At 46.9% G+C, this 19523-nt stretch overlaps 1 protein-coding gene across 2 annotated transcripts in view; it reads right to left on the bottom strand.

Moving 5' to 3' along the window:
- The window catches only part of FAM3C (FAM3 metabolism regulating signaling molecule C), a 429441-nt gene that overhangs the window by 51274 nt on the left and 358644 nt on the right, over nt 1-19523 (bottom strand). For both annotated transcript variants that reach the window (XM_078680653.1, XM_078680664.1), the window contains exon 9: nt 12011-12137. In XM_078680653.1, coding sequence (XP_078536779.1) covers nt 12011-12137 — 127 coding nt within the window. The remainder of the gene's footprint in view (nt 1-12010; nt 12138-19523) is intronic.

Raw genomic sequence — 19523 nt, 5'->3', positions numbered from 1 at the left:
GGTGGGTACTATCGATGGGGATGTTGCAGTCAACAAGGCTTTGAGATGAGTTTTATGCCTTGTCGTCGAAGGTTCAGTAGACATGGGCTGCTGACGTTCCCCAGTCTTCACAGATGGCGCGCTGGGTTAAGAAGAGGCCGTCTCTGTGGGGGATATGTTTTCATGACTCCTTTCTCAGAGGTTCTTTGTGATGGGTTTTTAAGGCCTTCCTACTCTGCTCAGACGTCCCCTGGTCAGAGAATCTTGCTCTTTTGTGTGAACTCACAAACGTGTTACTGTCATCCTCAGAAGTAGTGGCTCTCTGAGTTTTAGCCTTCTGTAGCCACAGAAGGAGCCTTTTCTCCCTGTCCTTCAAGGTCTTGAAGGGAAAAGTGCAACATTTTGCACTAGTTTACATTGTGTTGGGGTAGAGGCAATAAAGAGAGTCTTTATGTGGGTCATTCACACGCATCCTTTTTCTTCCACAGATTTTGCTGGATTCTAGAGGGTGCTGTTGACTAATGGTTATAGTTCAAGTTTGTTCCTTATTTAAAAGTACATAGATGGACTATTAAGATGACTGTTCATTGCCTTTACAGCCTATAGTAATGAAGCATACTGCTTTATTATGGTACTGTGGGACTGCCACTTCTACGACGGGAATGATTCAAGCATGTGAATCCATGAAAGATTCAATACTGGAGAATCGTTTGCGATTTCTGCATATCAGAATTTGTAAATATGCATCTGGCAGCTTTATGAATCCCATCTTCTCTTCTTGTTGTAGCTGCAGCAAAAACGGATATTGAATTACTATTCTTAATTTCTCTCCCAGTTTCAGTGCAAACTTTAGATTATAGTATGACTGTTTATTCAAGTCTCTTTTTTAAGCAAGCATGGTTACTCCTAATGTACGAGTTTCTTACCTTCGGTAAAGATGTATCTGGTAGCGACGATTCTAGCCGCAGATTCCTTAACGTAGAATTATCCCCAGGCATGAGACTGGATCCGGAAAATTTTCTTTGTCACAGCATCTCTGCGCGCTGGGGCGGTACCACGTGATTACGTCCTGACGTCGTCCGCGGGCGTGACATCAGGGAGGTCACATAAGCCCAACCAGGCGCACAACATCAGTTTTCTTCGGATAACTTTTCCGCGCCACAACGCAGAGCCATCACAAACAAAAACTGTGAGAAAATGGGAACTGTGTGCGAAATAGCAGATAACAAAAAGGAAAGAAGCGTGGAAGTGTCAGGTACTGTGGCACCGAAAGTCATAGAAGGGAAGAGCAGAGCACAGCCACTGCAAAGCAAGCCTGCAAGCAAATACAACATTCTCCCTGGAGACAGGGAAAATATATGAAAAACTGTGCAGCAGACGAAAGAAGCCTGCAATCACAGTCCATTAACAGCGAAGGACAAGGAGTCCAGAACAGAAGAGTAACAACAATTTACCCCAAGACAACACCATCAAGGAGTGTCGCATCCCCTGAATGGTCTATGGTGACGGCACCCGTTGAGGAGGTCAGCGTTAGTAGTACTAGGACCACGCCTTTGGAACTACCTGACTGGCGTTTTTGGGTGTATAAGGAATATGCTACTTACCAGTATACATCTGTTCCAGGCATGTAGGGCGGCTGACATTCATATCTGTGCATGGATCGCCGCCTAGTGTTGGGTCCGGATGATTGCACATTGTTGTCCTGGAAGAGTCTTCGAAGTATCACGAGATAGGTGGCTCCTCCCTCGGACTACAGTGCGCATGGGCATCCTCTCCATCCTCAGATTGTTTTTCGCCATTGTGGCAGAGATGGAGTATAGTACAGTTAGAGATGTCCATGCAAAGAGTGAATGCTACAGCTGCGACAGGCAACGGGGAGGCGGGTGGGCGATATGAATGTCAGCAGCCCTACATGCCAAGAACAGATGCATACTTTAAGTAGCATATTCCGTTCGAGGCATGTGGGCTGCTGAATTCATATCTGTGTATAGAATGTATAGCAGTATCTCCCTTAGCGGTGGCTACCTGTGTCAGCTGCAGCAGTCTGGAAAAGAGTTTTGAGAACAGCCTGTCCTACAGCAGCTTGCTGTTTTGAATGTACATCTACACAATAGTGTTTGGTAAATGTATGTGTTGTTGACCACGTGGCTGCTCTACAGATTTCGTGCAATGGAATGTTACCCAGGAAAGCCATGGATGCCCCTAGCTTGCGTGTGGAATGCGCCCTAGGGGGAACTGTTAAAGTGCGTTTTGCTTTTAAATAACATATTTGGATGCACTTAACGATCCATCTGGCTATACCGGATTTTGAAATGGGGTTACCTTTGTGTTGTGGGGAGAAAGCCACAAACTGCTTTGTTTTTCGAAAAGCCTTAGTTCTATCAATATAGTATAGCAGAGCTCTCTTGACATCTAGAGTATGCAAGGCCCTTTCGGCTACGGTCTGTGGGTTTTGAAAGAAAACCGGCAGTTTTATAGTTTGATTTATATGGAAATGGGATACCACCTTTGGCATGAATTTAGGGTTTGTTCTGAGAACTACTCTATTTGCATGTACTTGAATGAATGGCTCTTGAATAGTTAGGGCTTGCAGCTCGCTAACTCTTCGAAGTGAAGTAATGGCAATAAGGAAAGCCACTTTCCAAGTAAGAAATTGTAGTTCGCATGAGTGTAGTGGTTCAAACGGTGGTCCCCTAAGTCTGGTTAAAACAATGTTTAGATTCCAGACTGGTGAAGGTGGGTGTCTTGGAGGAATGATGCATTTAAGTCCTTCCATAAAGGCTTTAATTGCTGGCACCCTAAACAGTGAAAGGTGTTGCCTGTTTTGCAGGTATGCTGCCAACGCAGCTAATTGTATCCTGATGGATGAATAGGCTAAATTGCAACGTTGTAGGTGCAATAGATAGCAAATGATGTTTTGCGTAGAAGCATCAAGTGGGTTAATGTCATTGTTACTGCAGTAAATGACGAAACGTTTCCACTTTGCTGCAGAACATGCTCTGGTAGTGGGGTTTCTTGCCTCTTTGATAATATTCATGCAGTCTGGGGGCAAGTTTAGGTATCCAAACTCTAGGACTTCAGGAGCCAGATCGCCAGGTTTAGCTGTTCGGGGTCTGGGTGTTGGATTTCTCCATCGCTCTGAGTTAGAAGATTGGGTGTGAGGCGCAGTCTTTGATGAGGCACCACTGACAGTTCTAGGAACGTTGTGTACCACGGTTGCCTTGCCCATGTGGGAGCAACTAGGATCAGTGTCAGTGAATGTTGGCGCATTTTGCGTGCCACCAGCGGTATTAGTGGAGCTGGGGGAAAAGCGTATGCAAATTTGCCTGACCAGTTCATCCATATCGCATTGCCCTGCGACTGTGGATGTGGGAACCTGGGGGCAAAGTATTGGCATTTTGCGTTTTCGCTTGTGGCAAACAGATCTATTTCCGGTTGTCCCCACTTCCGGAAGAATGGTTGGAGCACTTTGGGGTGAATTTACCATTCGTGCATCTGTTGGCTGTGCCTGCTGAGCAGGTCGGCTACTTGATTGTCCTTGCCTGGGAGGTGTTCTGCCATGAGAAACATGTTCATCTGAATGGCCCATTTCCACATTGCTTGAACTAGGTGTGACAGCTGTGGTGAGTGCGTTCCTCCCTGTTTTTGAATGTAATACATAGCTGTCATGTTGTCCGTCCTGATCAACACAGCTTTGTTGCATAAGTGTGTTTTGAAAGCTTTTGGGGCTAGAAATACCGCCATCAATTCCAGAAGATTTATGTGCATTTTTCTTTGCTGTACGGTCCAGAGTCCCTGTACCGTGTAGTGTAGGACATGGGCCCCCCGTCCTAATAGGGATGCGTCCGCTGTTAACACTATTTGTGGGACAGGCTCCTGGAATAGTCGTCCCTTGCAAAGGTTTTGTGGATTCCACCAATGCAGAGAGTTGTATGCTCGACTGGTCACCAACACTAGGTCCTTTAATTGCCCGTGAGCCTGGTTCCACTGCCTTGCTAGGCATTCTTGTAGCGCACGCATATGTAGCCTGGCATGAGGGAATATGAATATGCACGAGGCCATCATACCAATCAGTTGCATAAACACTCAAGCTGGTAGTGAGTGTTGGGGTATGAACTTTTGGATTAATGTTTGCATTCCTTTGATGCGTGCCGCATTGGGATATGCTTTTGCTGCCAGTGTATCTATTGTTGCTCCCAGGTACTGTTGGACGTGGGAGCGTTGCAGATGTGATTTTGGGTAGTTTAGTGAGAATCCTAAACTGTGCAGAAGATGTATGGTCTTTGACATGTGGTTGGCACATTGCTGGGCTGATGGCGCGTGTATTAGCCAATCGTCCAGATAAGGGTACACGTGGATGTGTTGCCTTCTGAGATGTGCCGCCACTGTCGCCAGACATTTGGTGAACACTCTTGGAGCTGTTGTGACACCAAATGGCAGGACTTTGAACTGGTAGTGCTGTCCCTGAATGGTGAACCTCAGATACTTTCTGTGAGCAGGGTGTATTGGTATATGAAAGTATGCGTCTTTGAGGTCTAGAGTTGCAAGTCTCCCTGGCGAAGCAGTGGTTAGACTTGCTGGAGAGTGAGCATATGGAAATGCTCCGACAAAATGAACAGGTTGAGGGGCCTGAGGTCCAAGATTGGTCTGAGCGACCCGTCCTTCTTTGGAATAAGGAAGTATAGGGAGTATACTCCTGTTCCTTGATGTTGTAGTGGGACTGGTTCTATGGCCCTCTTTTGCAGCATACTGATGACCTCTTGCTGTAGTAGCGTTATATGTTCCTGTGACATTGGACGGTGCACGGGTGGTATGTTGGGTGGTGTCGAGGTGAGTTTGAGGCAATAGCCATGTTGGATAATTTGCCTGACTCACTTGTCTGTAGTGATATTTAATCAGACTGGCAGAAACTGTTGCATTCGTCCCCCGACCGGTGTGGTATGGTCTGGGGGTAGTGCCAAGTAGTCACTGTTTGGTGTTAGCAGAGGATCTATTTGCATTGCCTCCACGACCTCTTCCGTTTGTATTATTTCCTCTGTATCCACCTCTGTTGGTGTTCTTAATGTATGTGGATTGTGTGTTACTTTTATAAGTTGAGGATTGCTGTGATGTATGACTTCGCGCTCCTCCTCTATAATTGGAGCGACGAAAGGAGCCCCGGTGTTGTTGGGACTGGAGAGCACCCATAGACTTCGCTGTTTCCGCATCCTTTTTCATTTTGTCCAGAATTGAATCAACTGCTGGACCAAACAAAAAGTCTGGGTTGATGGGCTGATTAAGAATTGTGGATTGAACTTCATTCTTAAAGCCTGATATGCGAAGCCATGTGTGTTGCCTGAGCAGCACGCTTGTATTGATGGATCTGGCAGCTGTGTGTGCCGCGTCTAGGGCACATTTAATTGACGCATTAGTGATGAGCTTGCCCTCTTGTAGAAGTTCATCTGCTTGCTGTTTGTAAGGATCAGGTAAGTGTTGGAGAATCTCTCCTAGACTGTCGTAGTGCGCCCTGTCATACCTGGCTAGTAAGGCCTGTGTATTGGCTATTCTCCATGAGTTTGCTGCTTGAGCTGCCATTCTTTTGCCTGATGCCTCAAAGATTTTTGACTCCTTGTCTGGAGGAGGAGCCTCCCCAGTATTTTGGGAATTTGCACGCCGACGTGCGTTCGATACCACTAGGGAGTCCAGGGGTAGTTGGCCCCTGATGTATGTAGGGTCAATTGGTGCGGCCCTATATTTCTTTTCAATTTGTGGGTTTATCACCCGTGCCCTAGCAGTGTCCTTAAAAAGGTCACCTGCATGCTTTAAGACGCCCTTCAACATGGGGAGTGTTTTGACATGTCTTTCAGATGGTGTCAGTGTATCAAAAAGGAAGTCTTCAATAGCATCAGAGTGCATATCTACATTATGGTAGCTTGCAGCTCTATCTAGTAGTGCGTTAAATGCTACTGTATCCTCTGTGGGTGATGGCCTAGTTGGGTATACTGCAGGGTCTGTAATGGGCAAAGTGCCTTCAGTGTCTGGTTCTCCACCCCCGCCCCATGGCTGTGAGCTTAGGTCCTCGTTTGGGATTTGTGGATAACCAAACCCTACATCTACGTCCTGATCTCCCTCTGGTTTGTAGTCAGAGCATGCAGGTGATGTTGGGGCATATGGAGTAGCAGGCATAGTTGGAGTGATAGGTTCAAAGAGAATAGGAGAGGTAGCACAGTCCCTTTTCTTTTTTAGTGGAAGTCCAGAAAAATCTCCAGTTGGCAGAGGTCTTTTCTTTTTTGTATAGACAGTCACTTTGCCAGTGTTCGGGTTGATATACAGTTTTGACTGGTCTTCTGTGGAGGGATCTGGAAGAAGAATCTCTTCCTCTACAGTTTTTGGCCTCGGTGCAGTAGCCTTAGGTTTAGCCTTTTGTGGCTCCGTGCCTGTTTTTGGTTCGACCGCTTTTGGTGGTTGGACCGGTATTTTGTGTTTTTCGAGAACTTTTGTCGGTTTGACATGTTTTGCTGGCTTCACCACCGTTTTCGGACTGAGCGGTTTTGTCGGTTCGATAGTGTTTTTAGGTGTTTTTGGAGCCAGCGCTTTTGGCTCGATGACCTTTTTGCGGTTCGATGTGCCTCGGCTCGACCGATTTTCTTTGGTCCACCTTCGGTTTTGGTTCGACGTTACTTTTGGGCGTAGGCCTTGTTGTTTCGTCAACCGCCTTTTTCCCTTTGTCGATACTTGAGGCTGGTTTGGTCGAGTCGACGTGCTTAGCCTTATGTGTCGATTCGACGTGCTTTTCTTTGGGTGTCGATTCGACGTGTTTTGGCCTCGAGCTTGACTCGACAGCTTTCGGCTTTGAGCTCGACTCGACAGCTTTGGTCTTCGATGTCAACTCAACTTGTTTAGGCTTCGAAGGTTGTAATGGGACTGTGGCCTTCGGGTCGACGCCCTTCGGCTTAATGACCTTCTGCTCGACGACTTTCGGTCCGAAGACGGTATTGTCGACGAGTTTCGGTTTCGATGGAACCGGTGTCGTATGTCGAGTCTCAGAAGGCTCTTTGTGAATGTTCTTAGCCTGGCGGTATGGCGGGGCTGTAGAACGAGGATTTTGATCTCGGCTAAGGTCTGATGGCGATGCCTCGACCCGAGTCTCTGATAGAGGTATAGTGTCTATAGGGGGCGGGGTACTCACGGTTCTCCCCTGGTCGTCATCAGAGTCGTCTTCAACCGCTACGATGTCCTGATCATATTCCTCGAGATCGACGATTAGTTCCCCCTCTTCGAGGTAATATTCGGAGTCGTGCTCAGAGTATTGGTCTTCGTCATGATCCGAGTCTTTGGCACTGGCTAAGTCTTCCTTGTCGTCGAAGATATTATCGGGCTCTGGCGCCGACCTCTGCATTTCTTGCCTCGCTGCCCGTCGATTCCGGATCGTCTTTTTCGAGCGGAACTGGGCACAGGCTAGGCAACTATCTTCATTGTGATCTGGAGATAGGCATTTGTTGCACACTGGATGTTTATCTGTGTTCAGGAACTTGGAGTTGCACTGCGGGCAGAACTTGAATGGACTTCGTTCCATCGACGGTCGGTCCACGTAGTGTCGAGAAGGCCTCATGGCCCGATTCGACGACTGGAGTGCAACAGATGTTGAAAAAGTATATCGGTACCGAGCGCTGAACAATACCGACGGATCCGAAGGCCTTTTGGCCTTAGAAAGAGTTTTCTTGATTCCGAACATGGAGTGTAGGAAAGTACATCCGAACCCAATGGCGGAAAAAAACAATCTGAGGATGGAGAGGATGCCCATGCGCACTGTAGTCCGAGGGAGGAGCCACCTATCTCGTGATACTTCGAAGACTCTTCCAGGACAACAATGTGCAATCATCCGGATCCAACACTAGGTGGCGATCTATGCACAGATATGAATTCAGCAGCCCACATGGCTCGAACTTATAATTTCTTGGTCTGCCTGAATCAAGGTTCACCCGTTGTGATTTGGATTTATTTCCCAATCAGCGATCTCCAGTAACAGGAAGAGCATTATATCGAGTTTTCAGTTGTTGAAATTCTAGAGCACGCCACTAATTGGTGGCTACCCTGATTCTTGGGGCGCTGTCGTTCTGCAGTATAGGTTTCCCCCCACCCCCCTTCCGTCCTGAGGAAGACCCGTAGCTGAGGTGTTGAACCCCCCTCCACAGCGCCACGGTCGAAACGTTGACGATCCCCCATTCCTTGATGCCTGCACCCCCTCCCCCTGCCTTGTTTGAAAAACTACATTCATACTGTATGATTAATAGACGTGGGGCTGGCATAATACTAAGGGAACACAACCTTAGTCCTTGTTCAAAATCATTTGATTATCCCTTATACTCACTTTTTCTCTACTTTCACTTGAGCACGAAAACCTTCGCACTTGCTACTGCGCCTGGCAGAATTCCCCCAACTTTTTGGGTTTTTGTAAATATGTATATATGATTGTGAAATAAACTGCAAATTTATATTGCTACATATTAACTCAGTGTCATATGATCTGTCTTGGGTATTTAGGATAATACTGCAAACGCATTTAGCTTGTTGTTTTGTCTCCTTTTCCAGGATTAAGTCCTACAAAGAGTAAAAAATGAATAATTCATTTATATGTGTCTGATAAATTGTGTCTAGGACCACTTTGTTTTCATACCATACGATACGATACCCAGGTCCTTTGACTCTGTCTGGGTCATACCCCATTTTTCATAATAGCACCTGAAAGTCTGCATGAGGAGCACATTTGGTGTTCCTGTGCATACTCCAGTTCAAACCAGTCCTGGGAGCTGTTGGCTTCCGCTCTGGTGCGAAACTGGACAAAGGACATGGGAGTAACCTCCCCCCTGTCCAGACCCTTCCCAGGAAGGGTCCCCTGAATCTCCCCAACCCTTTCCCTAGGGTACTTAAGGGCTTACCTGGGAGTAGGTCCCTTGATTAGTCGTGGACAAGATTCAGAGCTGAAACCACTGCACTTCTACCGTCTGGGCACTCTGAACTTCGCAGGACTTCGTTTGGGCCTGACTTTGTCTCCCTCTCAGTCGGTTCCCTCGTCTGTGCCTGTGCACCATAAAGGATCCGTGCAGGAGCTGTGGAGCATCCAAAACACCTGAAGATAATCTCCCTTGGAGTGAAGGAGTAAGTCACCTGCATTCGCAGGCACCGCAACACTGTTGACCGGTCTGCTGATTCCGAGCTCCTATGGACTCCGAAGGGTTCAACAACACAGGAGGTGGGTTTCTACGTCCCTCGAGGCCCGAGCTGCCCTCTCACTCAGTTTGAGACCAGACGCCCTCGTGGGGGCTGCAATATCCAAACCTCTGTGCACCGCATACTTTTGCGTGTGCAAATGCTTGTTGGCAATTCTGCAGCAAGGGCATTGGGCTCAAAGTAGCCCCAACTTCTGGCAACTTCTCCTGCAAAGATTTTCAACCACATCGCACGGTGTTCTCCATAGCCTGCTTTGTAAAGCTGCTTGAGGTCCTTTCCCGACTCCTGTGCCTCCGGCCTTTGGGTCGAATTGAGAGTCATCTTTGTTTTCCTTGGGTCCCCTGATTGCCCAGGGCCTGCCCTGACTCCCCTGCTTGTGGCGAGTCTCCTGGACCTTGCTGGTCCGAACTGTACACTTTCTTGACTTCCTGCATGGGTTGTCTTTGCCAAGGTCTCTTGGTGCTCCAGCCAGACACCGACCCCTCAGCTCTTGACATCCTTCGTGGGACAGCTTGTATTTGGCTCCAGGTCATCCTCAGCGTCGCCTGGTCCCCGCAGCCGCAGAGTCAAGGTCACCATCAACTATGCAGAAGCACCCGACATCGGTGGGCATTCGTCTACCAATCCCCTGGTCACTCTCGTGACCCAGACTCTGTACCCTCTGCTTTCATGTACTCTTCATCAAGCATCCACATTTGGATTCCTATGAAATCTTTCTCCTCTTCCAGCAGCAATGCTTTCCTGAAGTCCTCCATTGGGTGTGACTCCGGTTTCAGACACCACTTCACCCCTATGTACCCGGCTTAGGTAACTTGGGTACCTCGGTATCTACGGGTGGGATGGCTCTCCAACCTTCTGTTTTCCAAAGGTTTTCTTCAGGGTCCACTGGGAAGGGTCACGAATCTTTAAAATGCCAACTGCGACTTGTACACAGACTTGTACGGGGCATGCAGTCGTGTTCACACACTGCACACGCTCTCCGTGGGGTCCCTATCTAATCACTTTGGGTGGTTCCTCTCGACATTGTCCTGACTCAAGTCGTGGTTCTTATACCACTTTCTTAGTAGATGGTTTGGTCCCCCTGGGGCCCACTGTGTATTAGAGCTATTTACTGTGATTTCTTTGCTAAAGTATTGTGTGCTTTGTGTCTAGCTCCGTGTGGGAGATACGGTAACTTTCTAGATAGTGTGATATAATAAATACATATTTTTATACCTACTGTGTGGTTCTCCTTTCATTTAACCTATACTATAAGATTGCATTCTGGTAAAACAAGCTGCTTTACACTCCTTCAAGACTAAGCCTGAAGGCTGCTCTCCACAGCAACCACATAGATAGTTTTCTAAGGTTGTATGAGACATCTTCAATCACCATAAGGGTTGTCTGGACTGGTTTCAGGGTGCCCAATTACATAAGTGAAAGACATACAATTGATGGACAGAATGCAGAACAAATTAAAACATTCACCCCCAGTCAAGATATCTGGGTTTAATCTATCATTCTTTTGCTCACCATGCAACCCCAGTTTAGACTTGGCCATATGCAAATCAGTCTTGACCGTGTGCCTCATGGGAACAGTCCAGACCGAACTGCCAAGACAGGTTCTCCCTGGAAAGGAAACCAGCATCCTAGGACCGGTTTCGGGGTTTCACCCCTCTTCAGCCAGGATAGCTTGATTCCAGTGGCACAGTGAGCCCAGGACTCACGTTTGGATTTGGAATGTTTGCATTGTCAGCATTCTGTCTATCATTTGTTTGTTGTAACACTTTCATAAGTGGACATCATATACCAAGCCAGCTTCTCACAGTGGCAAAGGTGTCCTGCAAGTATTCGGCAGAGATAGCTAAAATGGCCAAAACTATGCACGTAAATCTACGGAAGTGGAACTACTTGGTTGTCGAGTTTGTCAGACGTCAAAAAAGGGTCCGGTGTCATCGAACCTCCAAATGGCCCCTGGAATAGGATCTCTTTTTCGAGGTAGGCAAGGACGACTTCTTTCTATGGTGTTTTTTGTGGGAAGAGCTCTTAAGTCAACCTTTCCTGGAAGTTGACTCCCTGCGGGCCAAAGCCAAAAATGACTTGGCCTCCTGCTTCCTGATGGCTTTTTGATGTATGGGGGCGCAAGAGTCACAACCCCAGGCACCACAGTCATTGTGAGGACCAGAAGAGAGATCTTCTAGTGCATCGTCTTCAAGACTTGGTGTCTGAGGCCCTTCAATGAAAAGTTTGACCTAGTCATTGTTGAAAGCAAAGGATTTTTTCCATGAATTACCAAGACCCCCACCGAAAATGTCTGTAAAAACAGAACTGACTACTCAGGTGACTTCACTGCCAAAAGCGAAGTTGAGACAGGAACTTGTGGAGGGTCACTTCTGTAAAACAATGTTTTCCAGACCAGTCTGAAGCTTGAAAGAATACCCATAAGGTGTGAAATCTGCAGGAAGAGATATGTTCCAGAAAGAAAACATAACTATTATGTTAGAATTTCTTTCTACACTAGCAGAACTCCACAACATGCAAGTTGACTAAACTAATTTTCTGAGTGCGAAAGTGAGAACCTGCTGTGTGGTGATGCACATTAAGTCATGCAAGCAGCCTGAGAAGAGGGCATTTACATTTCTGGTATACCTTTTAGGATTAACAACTTTTAAGAGTGGAAACAATAATCAACTCATTAATCTGTAATATATTTGTTTCAACGGAGGAAAGTACAATGAACAGTATATGTAACTTCATATCGAAACACTCATCTACTAAATAAGCTGCATCACTGGGAGAGAGGATGGTGCCTAGGGCTGCAATAAAAACACAACACACCTACCTGTTCAAACGGGCTTTTAGTTTTAATTCCTTTTCCACCAACAAATATCCAATTGTCTCTGAACCCAAGTGCGTTTATCGCTGAACTTCCCAATTCTGAAATAAGACCTCTTGCCTCATCATTCAACCTTTAATGAGAAAATATAATGGACGGAAATTAGCAACTAACTAGTTTGCAGATCAGTTTGTCACATCTAAAACAAGATGAAAAAAAACCACAGCATCTTCACATTCCCATCATCTAACAAGAATTCATCTACCAGAGAAAATATTTCTTCGCTGTAACAATCATGGTGCAGCCTGTTCTGTTGTAGATTCACATGCCGTGCCCACTCCTGCCTTTTAGTGCTGGGCTCAGATTAATAAAATAGGTCTTTCTTCAGAAGAGTAGTTTTGGTTTAAATGTGATTCACAGTTCTTACCCTGAAACCCACAATGCACCAGGACAGACTCCATGTAATATTGTATAAAGGATGTGAACAATTATTCTTATGTTTGTGTAATGGTGCATTTGTAATGATTAGGGTGAACATAAAAATATGTATAACCTTCCCACATTTCTCCTTGTGTTCGATCGTTGGGAGGTGTTGGAGCATATGTGAATTTGAAACACTACAGGCTGAAAACCGATTGTTACACGTAAGTAGCATTTTCTATTTGCAGAATATGTTGCAGAAGATCACAAGCTGGGCACACATTAAATAGCACACAGAAAGAAGTTTGGAAACATGTTTTAAGTACAGATTGCTAAGGCTGCTTTCCAGGAACGGATGTTCACACAGCAGTCTTTGGTAAATCTGTTAAGTGAAGCCCATGTTGACAGTTGTGTTGACCACAAAGGGCTTTTTGAAAAACCCATGGGCTAACTGCACCCCCATGATGTGGAGAAGTTGCTCATGTGGGAATCTATATCAGTGTCCAAAGAAGTGGCAAATCCCCATTAAATTGAATAGAATCACCTTCGTATACACCTCACTTCATCTACTTTTTTGATCCAAGAGGTTGACAAGTATGTAACATAGCTGCTGTCAAATGATGATTACATGATCTCAGTTAGCTCAATAATAATTTTAAATGCATAGCCAAAAATTAAATACTTGTTATAAATAAAACAAATAACCGGTTTATTCTGCCCTGGAACTTTGGAATGATTTCCTTGGTAAAATAAGCTGGGCCTAGGACGTCACTATAGCAACTAGTCACTTCTCCACGATCTGGGCTCGGCATATTATTGACTGAGGCAGCACTGCACAGCAAGTGTGCTGACTGATTTGCTTAAATATCATATCCCAAATGGTGCAGTGCCTCTTCGCACTGTTAGATGTAAATAATGTGCAAGTCTGGTTTTCTGTTAAGGCACCCTACACCAGAAAGACTGGTGGGATACGCATTAATTAATAAAGTCACTCCTAATGTCTTTCCAACCAATCCTTGAAATGTATTGCAGCCTTTGGAAAAAGATTCTTCTCTTCGTCCAGTTTAGTCTTTAGACACTTTAAGGCGGTATTGCCTTCTGGACCAGTATAAAAAATATCTTGCTCTTCGTTCCGGAAGACCTCAGGGCTTCACTGGCTCAAATGATACAGGATGGCCAGGTCAGGGTGAAGTACGACTTGCATGCTGGTTTGTACACCATGGACTGTGAAAGTGGAGCTTAGAAGGCACGTCTGGATGCGGCCAGCAAGCTACTCAGTGGCTGTCCAGGTGCCCCCTTATGGACATGCCCTTACATTCCTCTACATTGTATGTGGTGGAGGCTAATTCAGAGCTTGAACTATTTAAGACAGTTGAGCCAAGGATCGATGCAGGAACCCTAGAATAAATGCTCCGGAAACGCTCTTCGTCACGGAAACATGGCTAAACCAAACCGCTGCACCGGACATCGCCACAGGCATCACCCGCCAGGCAAGGCCATCAGGATAAGCCAAAAGGTGGAGTCACGATCATATTCAAGATACCATAAGCTGCACCATCTACACAGACGCACACACCAGCTATATGGAACATCTCAAGTTCAAGTAATGCGTTGCAGCCTACTTCTCATTGAGCAGAACATTCATGTATATACAAACAAGGACCCCACACCAACTTCACCAGCGTTATCACAAACTTCATCGCACCCCTCATCATCAACGTAAGCGCCTTCATCCGCCTCGGAGACCTGAACTTTCACTTAGAAGACTGCATCAAATGAAACTCTACAGCCTATATAAAAAACTTCAGAAACCTTGGCTTCACCCAGCACGTTACCAAACCACAAACACCACCAAGCACCTACTGGACCCTATTTTCTCCTCAATAAGGAACATCACATTCGACAAGCCAGCAACCATGACCTGGACAGAGCACACCCTGGTCAATTTCAGCATACTCATCCTGTACCAACCAAAAGACCTACCACTCACCGCAGCTGGAAAAGCATCAAAGAAAGGGAGAGGGCTTCCGCGCTCTCATAACACCAGCCCGAGCACACCAGCAAGTTGGATAATCATCAAGAACCTCAGCAACTGGATCACCACATGCTCAATCTCCCTGGCTCCCCTAATGCACAACTCAACGGCAAGAGCCCGACAACAGGCCAATTGGTAGATAAAGGAACTCAGGCTGACAAAACGTCATTGCAAGCACCTGAGTGCAAATTCACAACAAGTCAAGACATCACACAAAGATATCTTCAAATCAGTCCTAAGACGCTATCACTACTCAAGCAGTTCTAGAACACCAAATGCACGGCTATTGCATCAAAATCAGCAGCAAGGAAAACTGCACCATCATCAAAGATTTCACTGCGCCTCCAGCAACATAACCCACCCACACAAGTCCTTTGTAACAAACTCTTGGAATTCTTCTGTAAAAAAAAAAATCGCCACCATACACAGCCACTTCGACCCTCAAATGGACCCTGTCACTGTGGCTTCAGAACTTTCAATCACGGATGAAGAACAAACCCTCACCTCAGTCACCACCATCAATATCGCTGCTACCATGAAATTCATTCCCTCCGGCAACCATCTGAACCTTGCTTCCACCATGCCTACAGTAAAGGACTACTACCAATCAGCAAAGCACTAACACCCATCTTCAAAGCCTCCGTCAAATCAACCAAACCAGGAAACATGCTACTGTCACGCCTCTGCTCAAGAAACCATCCACTGACGCAGCCACACTTACCAACTACAGGCCCATCTCCATTCTACAAGACCCAGCAAAGGTCTAAGAGAAACAATCAACCATAGCCCCACACGCCACCTAAGCAACCACCAGCTCCTTGATGCCAAACAGTCCAGATTCAGGCCCAACCACGCTACAGAAACAGCACTTATGGCTGCCACAGATGATATCTGCATGATCCTCGACAGACGAGATACAGCAGCTCTCATTATCCTGATGAACAAGTTACTTACATTCGGTAACGCTTTTTCTTATGAATAGAATCCCACAGCAGTCCAACCCCCGGAGGAGGGTGTCCACCCTTCTATACCAAAAAGTCTTGTAAAACATAGCGCGCAAAATGACCGTCCCTTCTCACCTCGGAATCGAAGCAGTAATGCTTCGCAAAAGTGTGGAGGGAGGCCCAAGTTGCGGTTTTACAGATGTCCAACACAGGAACACCCCTAGAAGAGGTAGAAGTAGATGATTTAGACCTGGTGGAATGAGCTCTAATGCCTTCAGGAGGCTCCTTACAAGCCAGAGCGCAGCAGATCTTGATGCACAAGATGATCCATCTGGATAAAATGCGCTTGTGCACCGCCTTGCCCTTCATACGTCCAGCATAGCCCACAAAGAGCTGATCATCCTGATGGAAGGCCTTTGTTCTATCCAAATAGAAACGAATTGTCCTCTTTGGATCCACGCGATGAAGCCTTTCCTTCTCCTTGGAAGGGTGAGGGGGAGGGGGGAGGATAGAAAGTAGGGAGGGTAATGGACTGCCCTAGATGGAAGTGAGTTACCACCTTAGGCAGAAAAGCAGCCCTGGTCCTGAGGACCATCCTTTCAGCATGTATGGTCAGAAAAAAAGGCTTTGAACTCAAAGCCTGAAGCTCACTCACCCTCCTGGCCGAAGTGATTGTCACAAGGAAGACCGTTTTGAATGATAGCAGTCTCAAAGGACAACTGTGCATGGGTTCAAACGAGGAACCCATTAAAAAAGTTAATACTAGATTTAAATCCCACTGGGGCACAATAAAAGGAGTAGGAGGAAACATGTTTGCCAGCCCCTTATTGAACCATAAGACTATAGGAGACTTAAAAAGAGACGCCTGATCAGGCAAAAAAGAAAAGCAGATAAAGCCGACAAGTATCCTTATACAGTGGCCACAGCACAACCCTGCTGGGCCAAATGAAGTGAAAAACCAAGAACATCAGAAAGATGTGCTTTCAAGGGATCAATAGATTTCTCTTTACACCATTTAACACATTTTGACCACCTATAGGAATCGATAGACTTGGTGGAGTGTCGCCTGGCCGATAAAATAATATCCACCACGTCAGGCGGGAGAGAAAAAGAATTCAGGTTGCCCCGTTGAATCTCCAGGCATGAAGGTACAGGCTCTGAAGGTGGGGGTGTAGAACCTGGCCTTCCGACTGCAAGAGGAGGTCTACCCTGAGAGGGAGACAGAGCGGAGGGTGCGACGAGAGGTGAAGGTCTGTGTACCACACCCTTCTTGGTCAATCCGGGATGATCAATATGACTTGGGCCCGGTCTTGGCGAATCTTCCTTAGAACCCGAGGAATCAAGGGTATGGGAGGAAACGCGTAAAGGAGTTGTGAGCTTCAACTCAACTGAAACACGTCCCCCCAATACCCCCTGCAGCGGAAACTGGAGACTGCAGAATGACGGGCAGTGCGCATTCTCGAGAGTAGCAAAAGGGTCCACCCGAGGAGTTTCCCATGTCCGAAAGACGTGTCGAACTACCTCCGGATGTAGCCTCCACTCGTGGTCGGCGGGGAACTGCCGACTGATACTGTCAGCACATATGTTCAGCACCCCGGCCAGATGATTTGCCATCAAACAAGTCCGATGGTCCTGAGCCCAGGACCAGAGTCGCAAGGCCTCCCTGCAGAGACGGTACGACCCTACTCCTCCCTGCTTGTTGACATACCACATCGCGGCAGTTTTGACCGTCAGGACTTGAACAGATTGATCGCGAATGGAAGGGAGAAAGGCCATGAGCGCTAAACGAATTGCCCGCAATTCCAGAAGATTGATATGAGACAACCTTTCCTCTGGAGACCAAAGACCCTTGATCTCCAGATCCCCCAGATGAGCTCCCCAACCTAGAGTAGCGGCTTCCGTTATCACCGTCGCCATCAATGGAGGAAGGTGGAAGGGCTTCTCTTGAGACAGATTCCCTCCATGCTCCACCAAGATGTATCCGCTGCAGCTTCTCTGGAGATCCTAACTGACTCCCTGAGATCTCCGTTGTGCTGATACCACTGCCTGCTGAGGCACCACTGGAGCGCCCTCATGTGCCAGGGTGCATGGTTGCCAACAGAATGCAGGAGGCGAACAGATCGAGCAGGCGAAGGACCTTCAGAACTGGAACAACCACTCCTTTGTGGAATAAAGGGATCATCTCCAGAATGTCGAAAATTCTTTGTGGTGGAGGAAATGCTCGATACACAGTAGTGTCCAGTACCGCCCCTATGAACAGGTTGCGCTGAGAGGGTACCAAGTGAGATATGGGCACATTTATCGAAAACTCAATTTGAACAACAGCTGAGTTGTTACCTGCAGATGATGACACACCATCTCTGGCGACTGCCTTTAAAAGCCAGTTGTCCAGATAGGGGAAAACCGGGATCCCCGACCTCCTGAGATGGGCAGCCACCACTGCCATCTCCCTGGTGAAGATTCGAGGTGCAGTAGTAAGATCAAACGGAAGAACCGCAAACTGTTAATGTTGTGACCCAACCGTAAATCGGAGATACTTCCTGTACGACTTCAGGATTGGGATGTGAAAATACGCATCCTGCAAGTCGATGGACACCATCCAGTCCTCTTGTTGCAGCGCCTAAAGAACATGCATTAGGATGAGCATCTTGAATCTCTCCTGCTTGAGGTAAAAATTCAAAATTCTGAGATCCAGGATCAGAAGCAACCTGCCATTCTTTTTGGGAATCAGAAAATACTGGAAGTAGCATCCCTGGCTCTTTCATGCTCCGGAACCACCTCTATCGCACCTTTTTGTAACAGGGCAATAACCTCATTTTGAAGGAGAAGTAAATGTTCCTCCGTGCAAAAACCTTGGTAAGGAGGATAAGGAAGTGGGACTTCCCTGAAGGGAAGGGCGTACCCATTCTCTATGAGATCTAGAACCCTAAGGTCCGAATTGATCAATTTCCAATCGCGTAGAAAATGGGTAAGCCGACCTCACAGGACCTACATGATCCAGGATGACGGATCTAGGGCTGCTTTCCTGCATTACCAGGAGGGGCTGGGGAGGTGGAGGAGGAGGAAGGATGATGCCCGGCTCCATGTTGGCGACCTCTGCCTTTACCCCTATATGACATATACAAGGGGTTTTGCTGCTGCTGCTGAGGTTGTCTGAAACTTCGAAAGGAAGACTTCCTGAAGCCTCTGTACCTTTTATAGCCATAACCTCTCAATTGTGATTGCAGACCTAAAGATTTAGCAGTTGCCTTACTGTCCTTAAATCTTTGCAAGGCAGAATCCGCCTTTTCATCGAAAAGTCTAGATCCATCAAAAGGCAGATCAAGAAGGGCAGCCTGTACATAGGGAGAGAACTCAGAAGACCTCAACCACGCATGTCTCCTTGTTGCAATGGACAAACCCATCACTCTGGCAACAGAGTCAGCCGTGTCCAAGCCAGACTGAATGACTTGACGAGCAGCAGCCTGAGAGTCCGCTCAGATTTCCTTTCTCTTCCTCAGACAACTTAGGAAGAAGCTGCTTGGCAGAGGCCATTAAGGCATGAATATATCTACCCAAGAGACAAGCTGCATTGGTAGATTTCAGAGCCATGCTAGCTGAAGAAAAGACCTTTTTTGCAGACTGTTCCAGCTTCTTTGAATCCCTGTAGGCGGGAGCTTGTGGAAAAGCTCCTGAAGACTGCTTCGAACAAGAAGCCTGTACCACCAAGCTCACAGGAAAGGGGTGAGATGAAAGGAACACTGGATCCCCAGAAGAAGGCCTGTACCTTCTGGACACTGATCTTGAAACTGCAGGAGCAGACAAGAGGGTTGCGCCAAACCTCTAGTATTGGCTCAGTCAGAGCATCATTATATGGTAAGAGTGGTTCAACCACCAAAGAAGGAAAATGGAGCACCTCCGTAAGATTAGGCTTCTACTCAGCCATAGGAAACGGTCAATCCAAAAGATCTGCCGCCTTCCTGATCACAGAATAGTACGGAGCAACCCCCTACGAAGGGGAAGCCTTCGGAGAAACAAAGTCCCACTCAGGGCAAACGTCAGGTCCACTTGTCTCACACAAGTCTTCAAACACATCCTCAGTGTCATACACCTCTCCTTCCTCCCTCTCATCCTGGTACTG

This window comes from Lissotriton helveticus, chromosome 1_1 (assembly GCF_964261635.1).
Source record: "Lissotriton helveticus chromosome 1_1, aLisHel1.1, whole genome shotgun sequence".
NCBI lineage: Eukaryota > Metazoa > Chordata > Amphibia > Caudata > Salamandridae > Lissotriton > Lissotriton helveticus.
The sequence above is the reverse complement of the archived record's forward strand: the minus strand, read 5'-3'. Positions and strand labels throughout refer to the sequence as shown.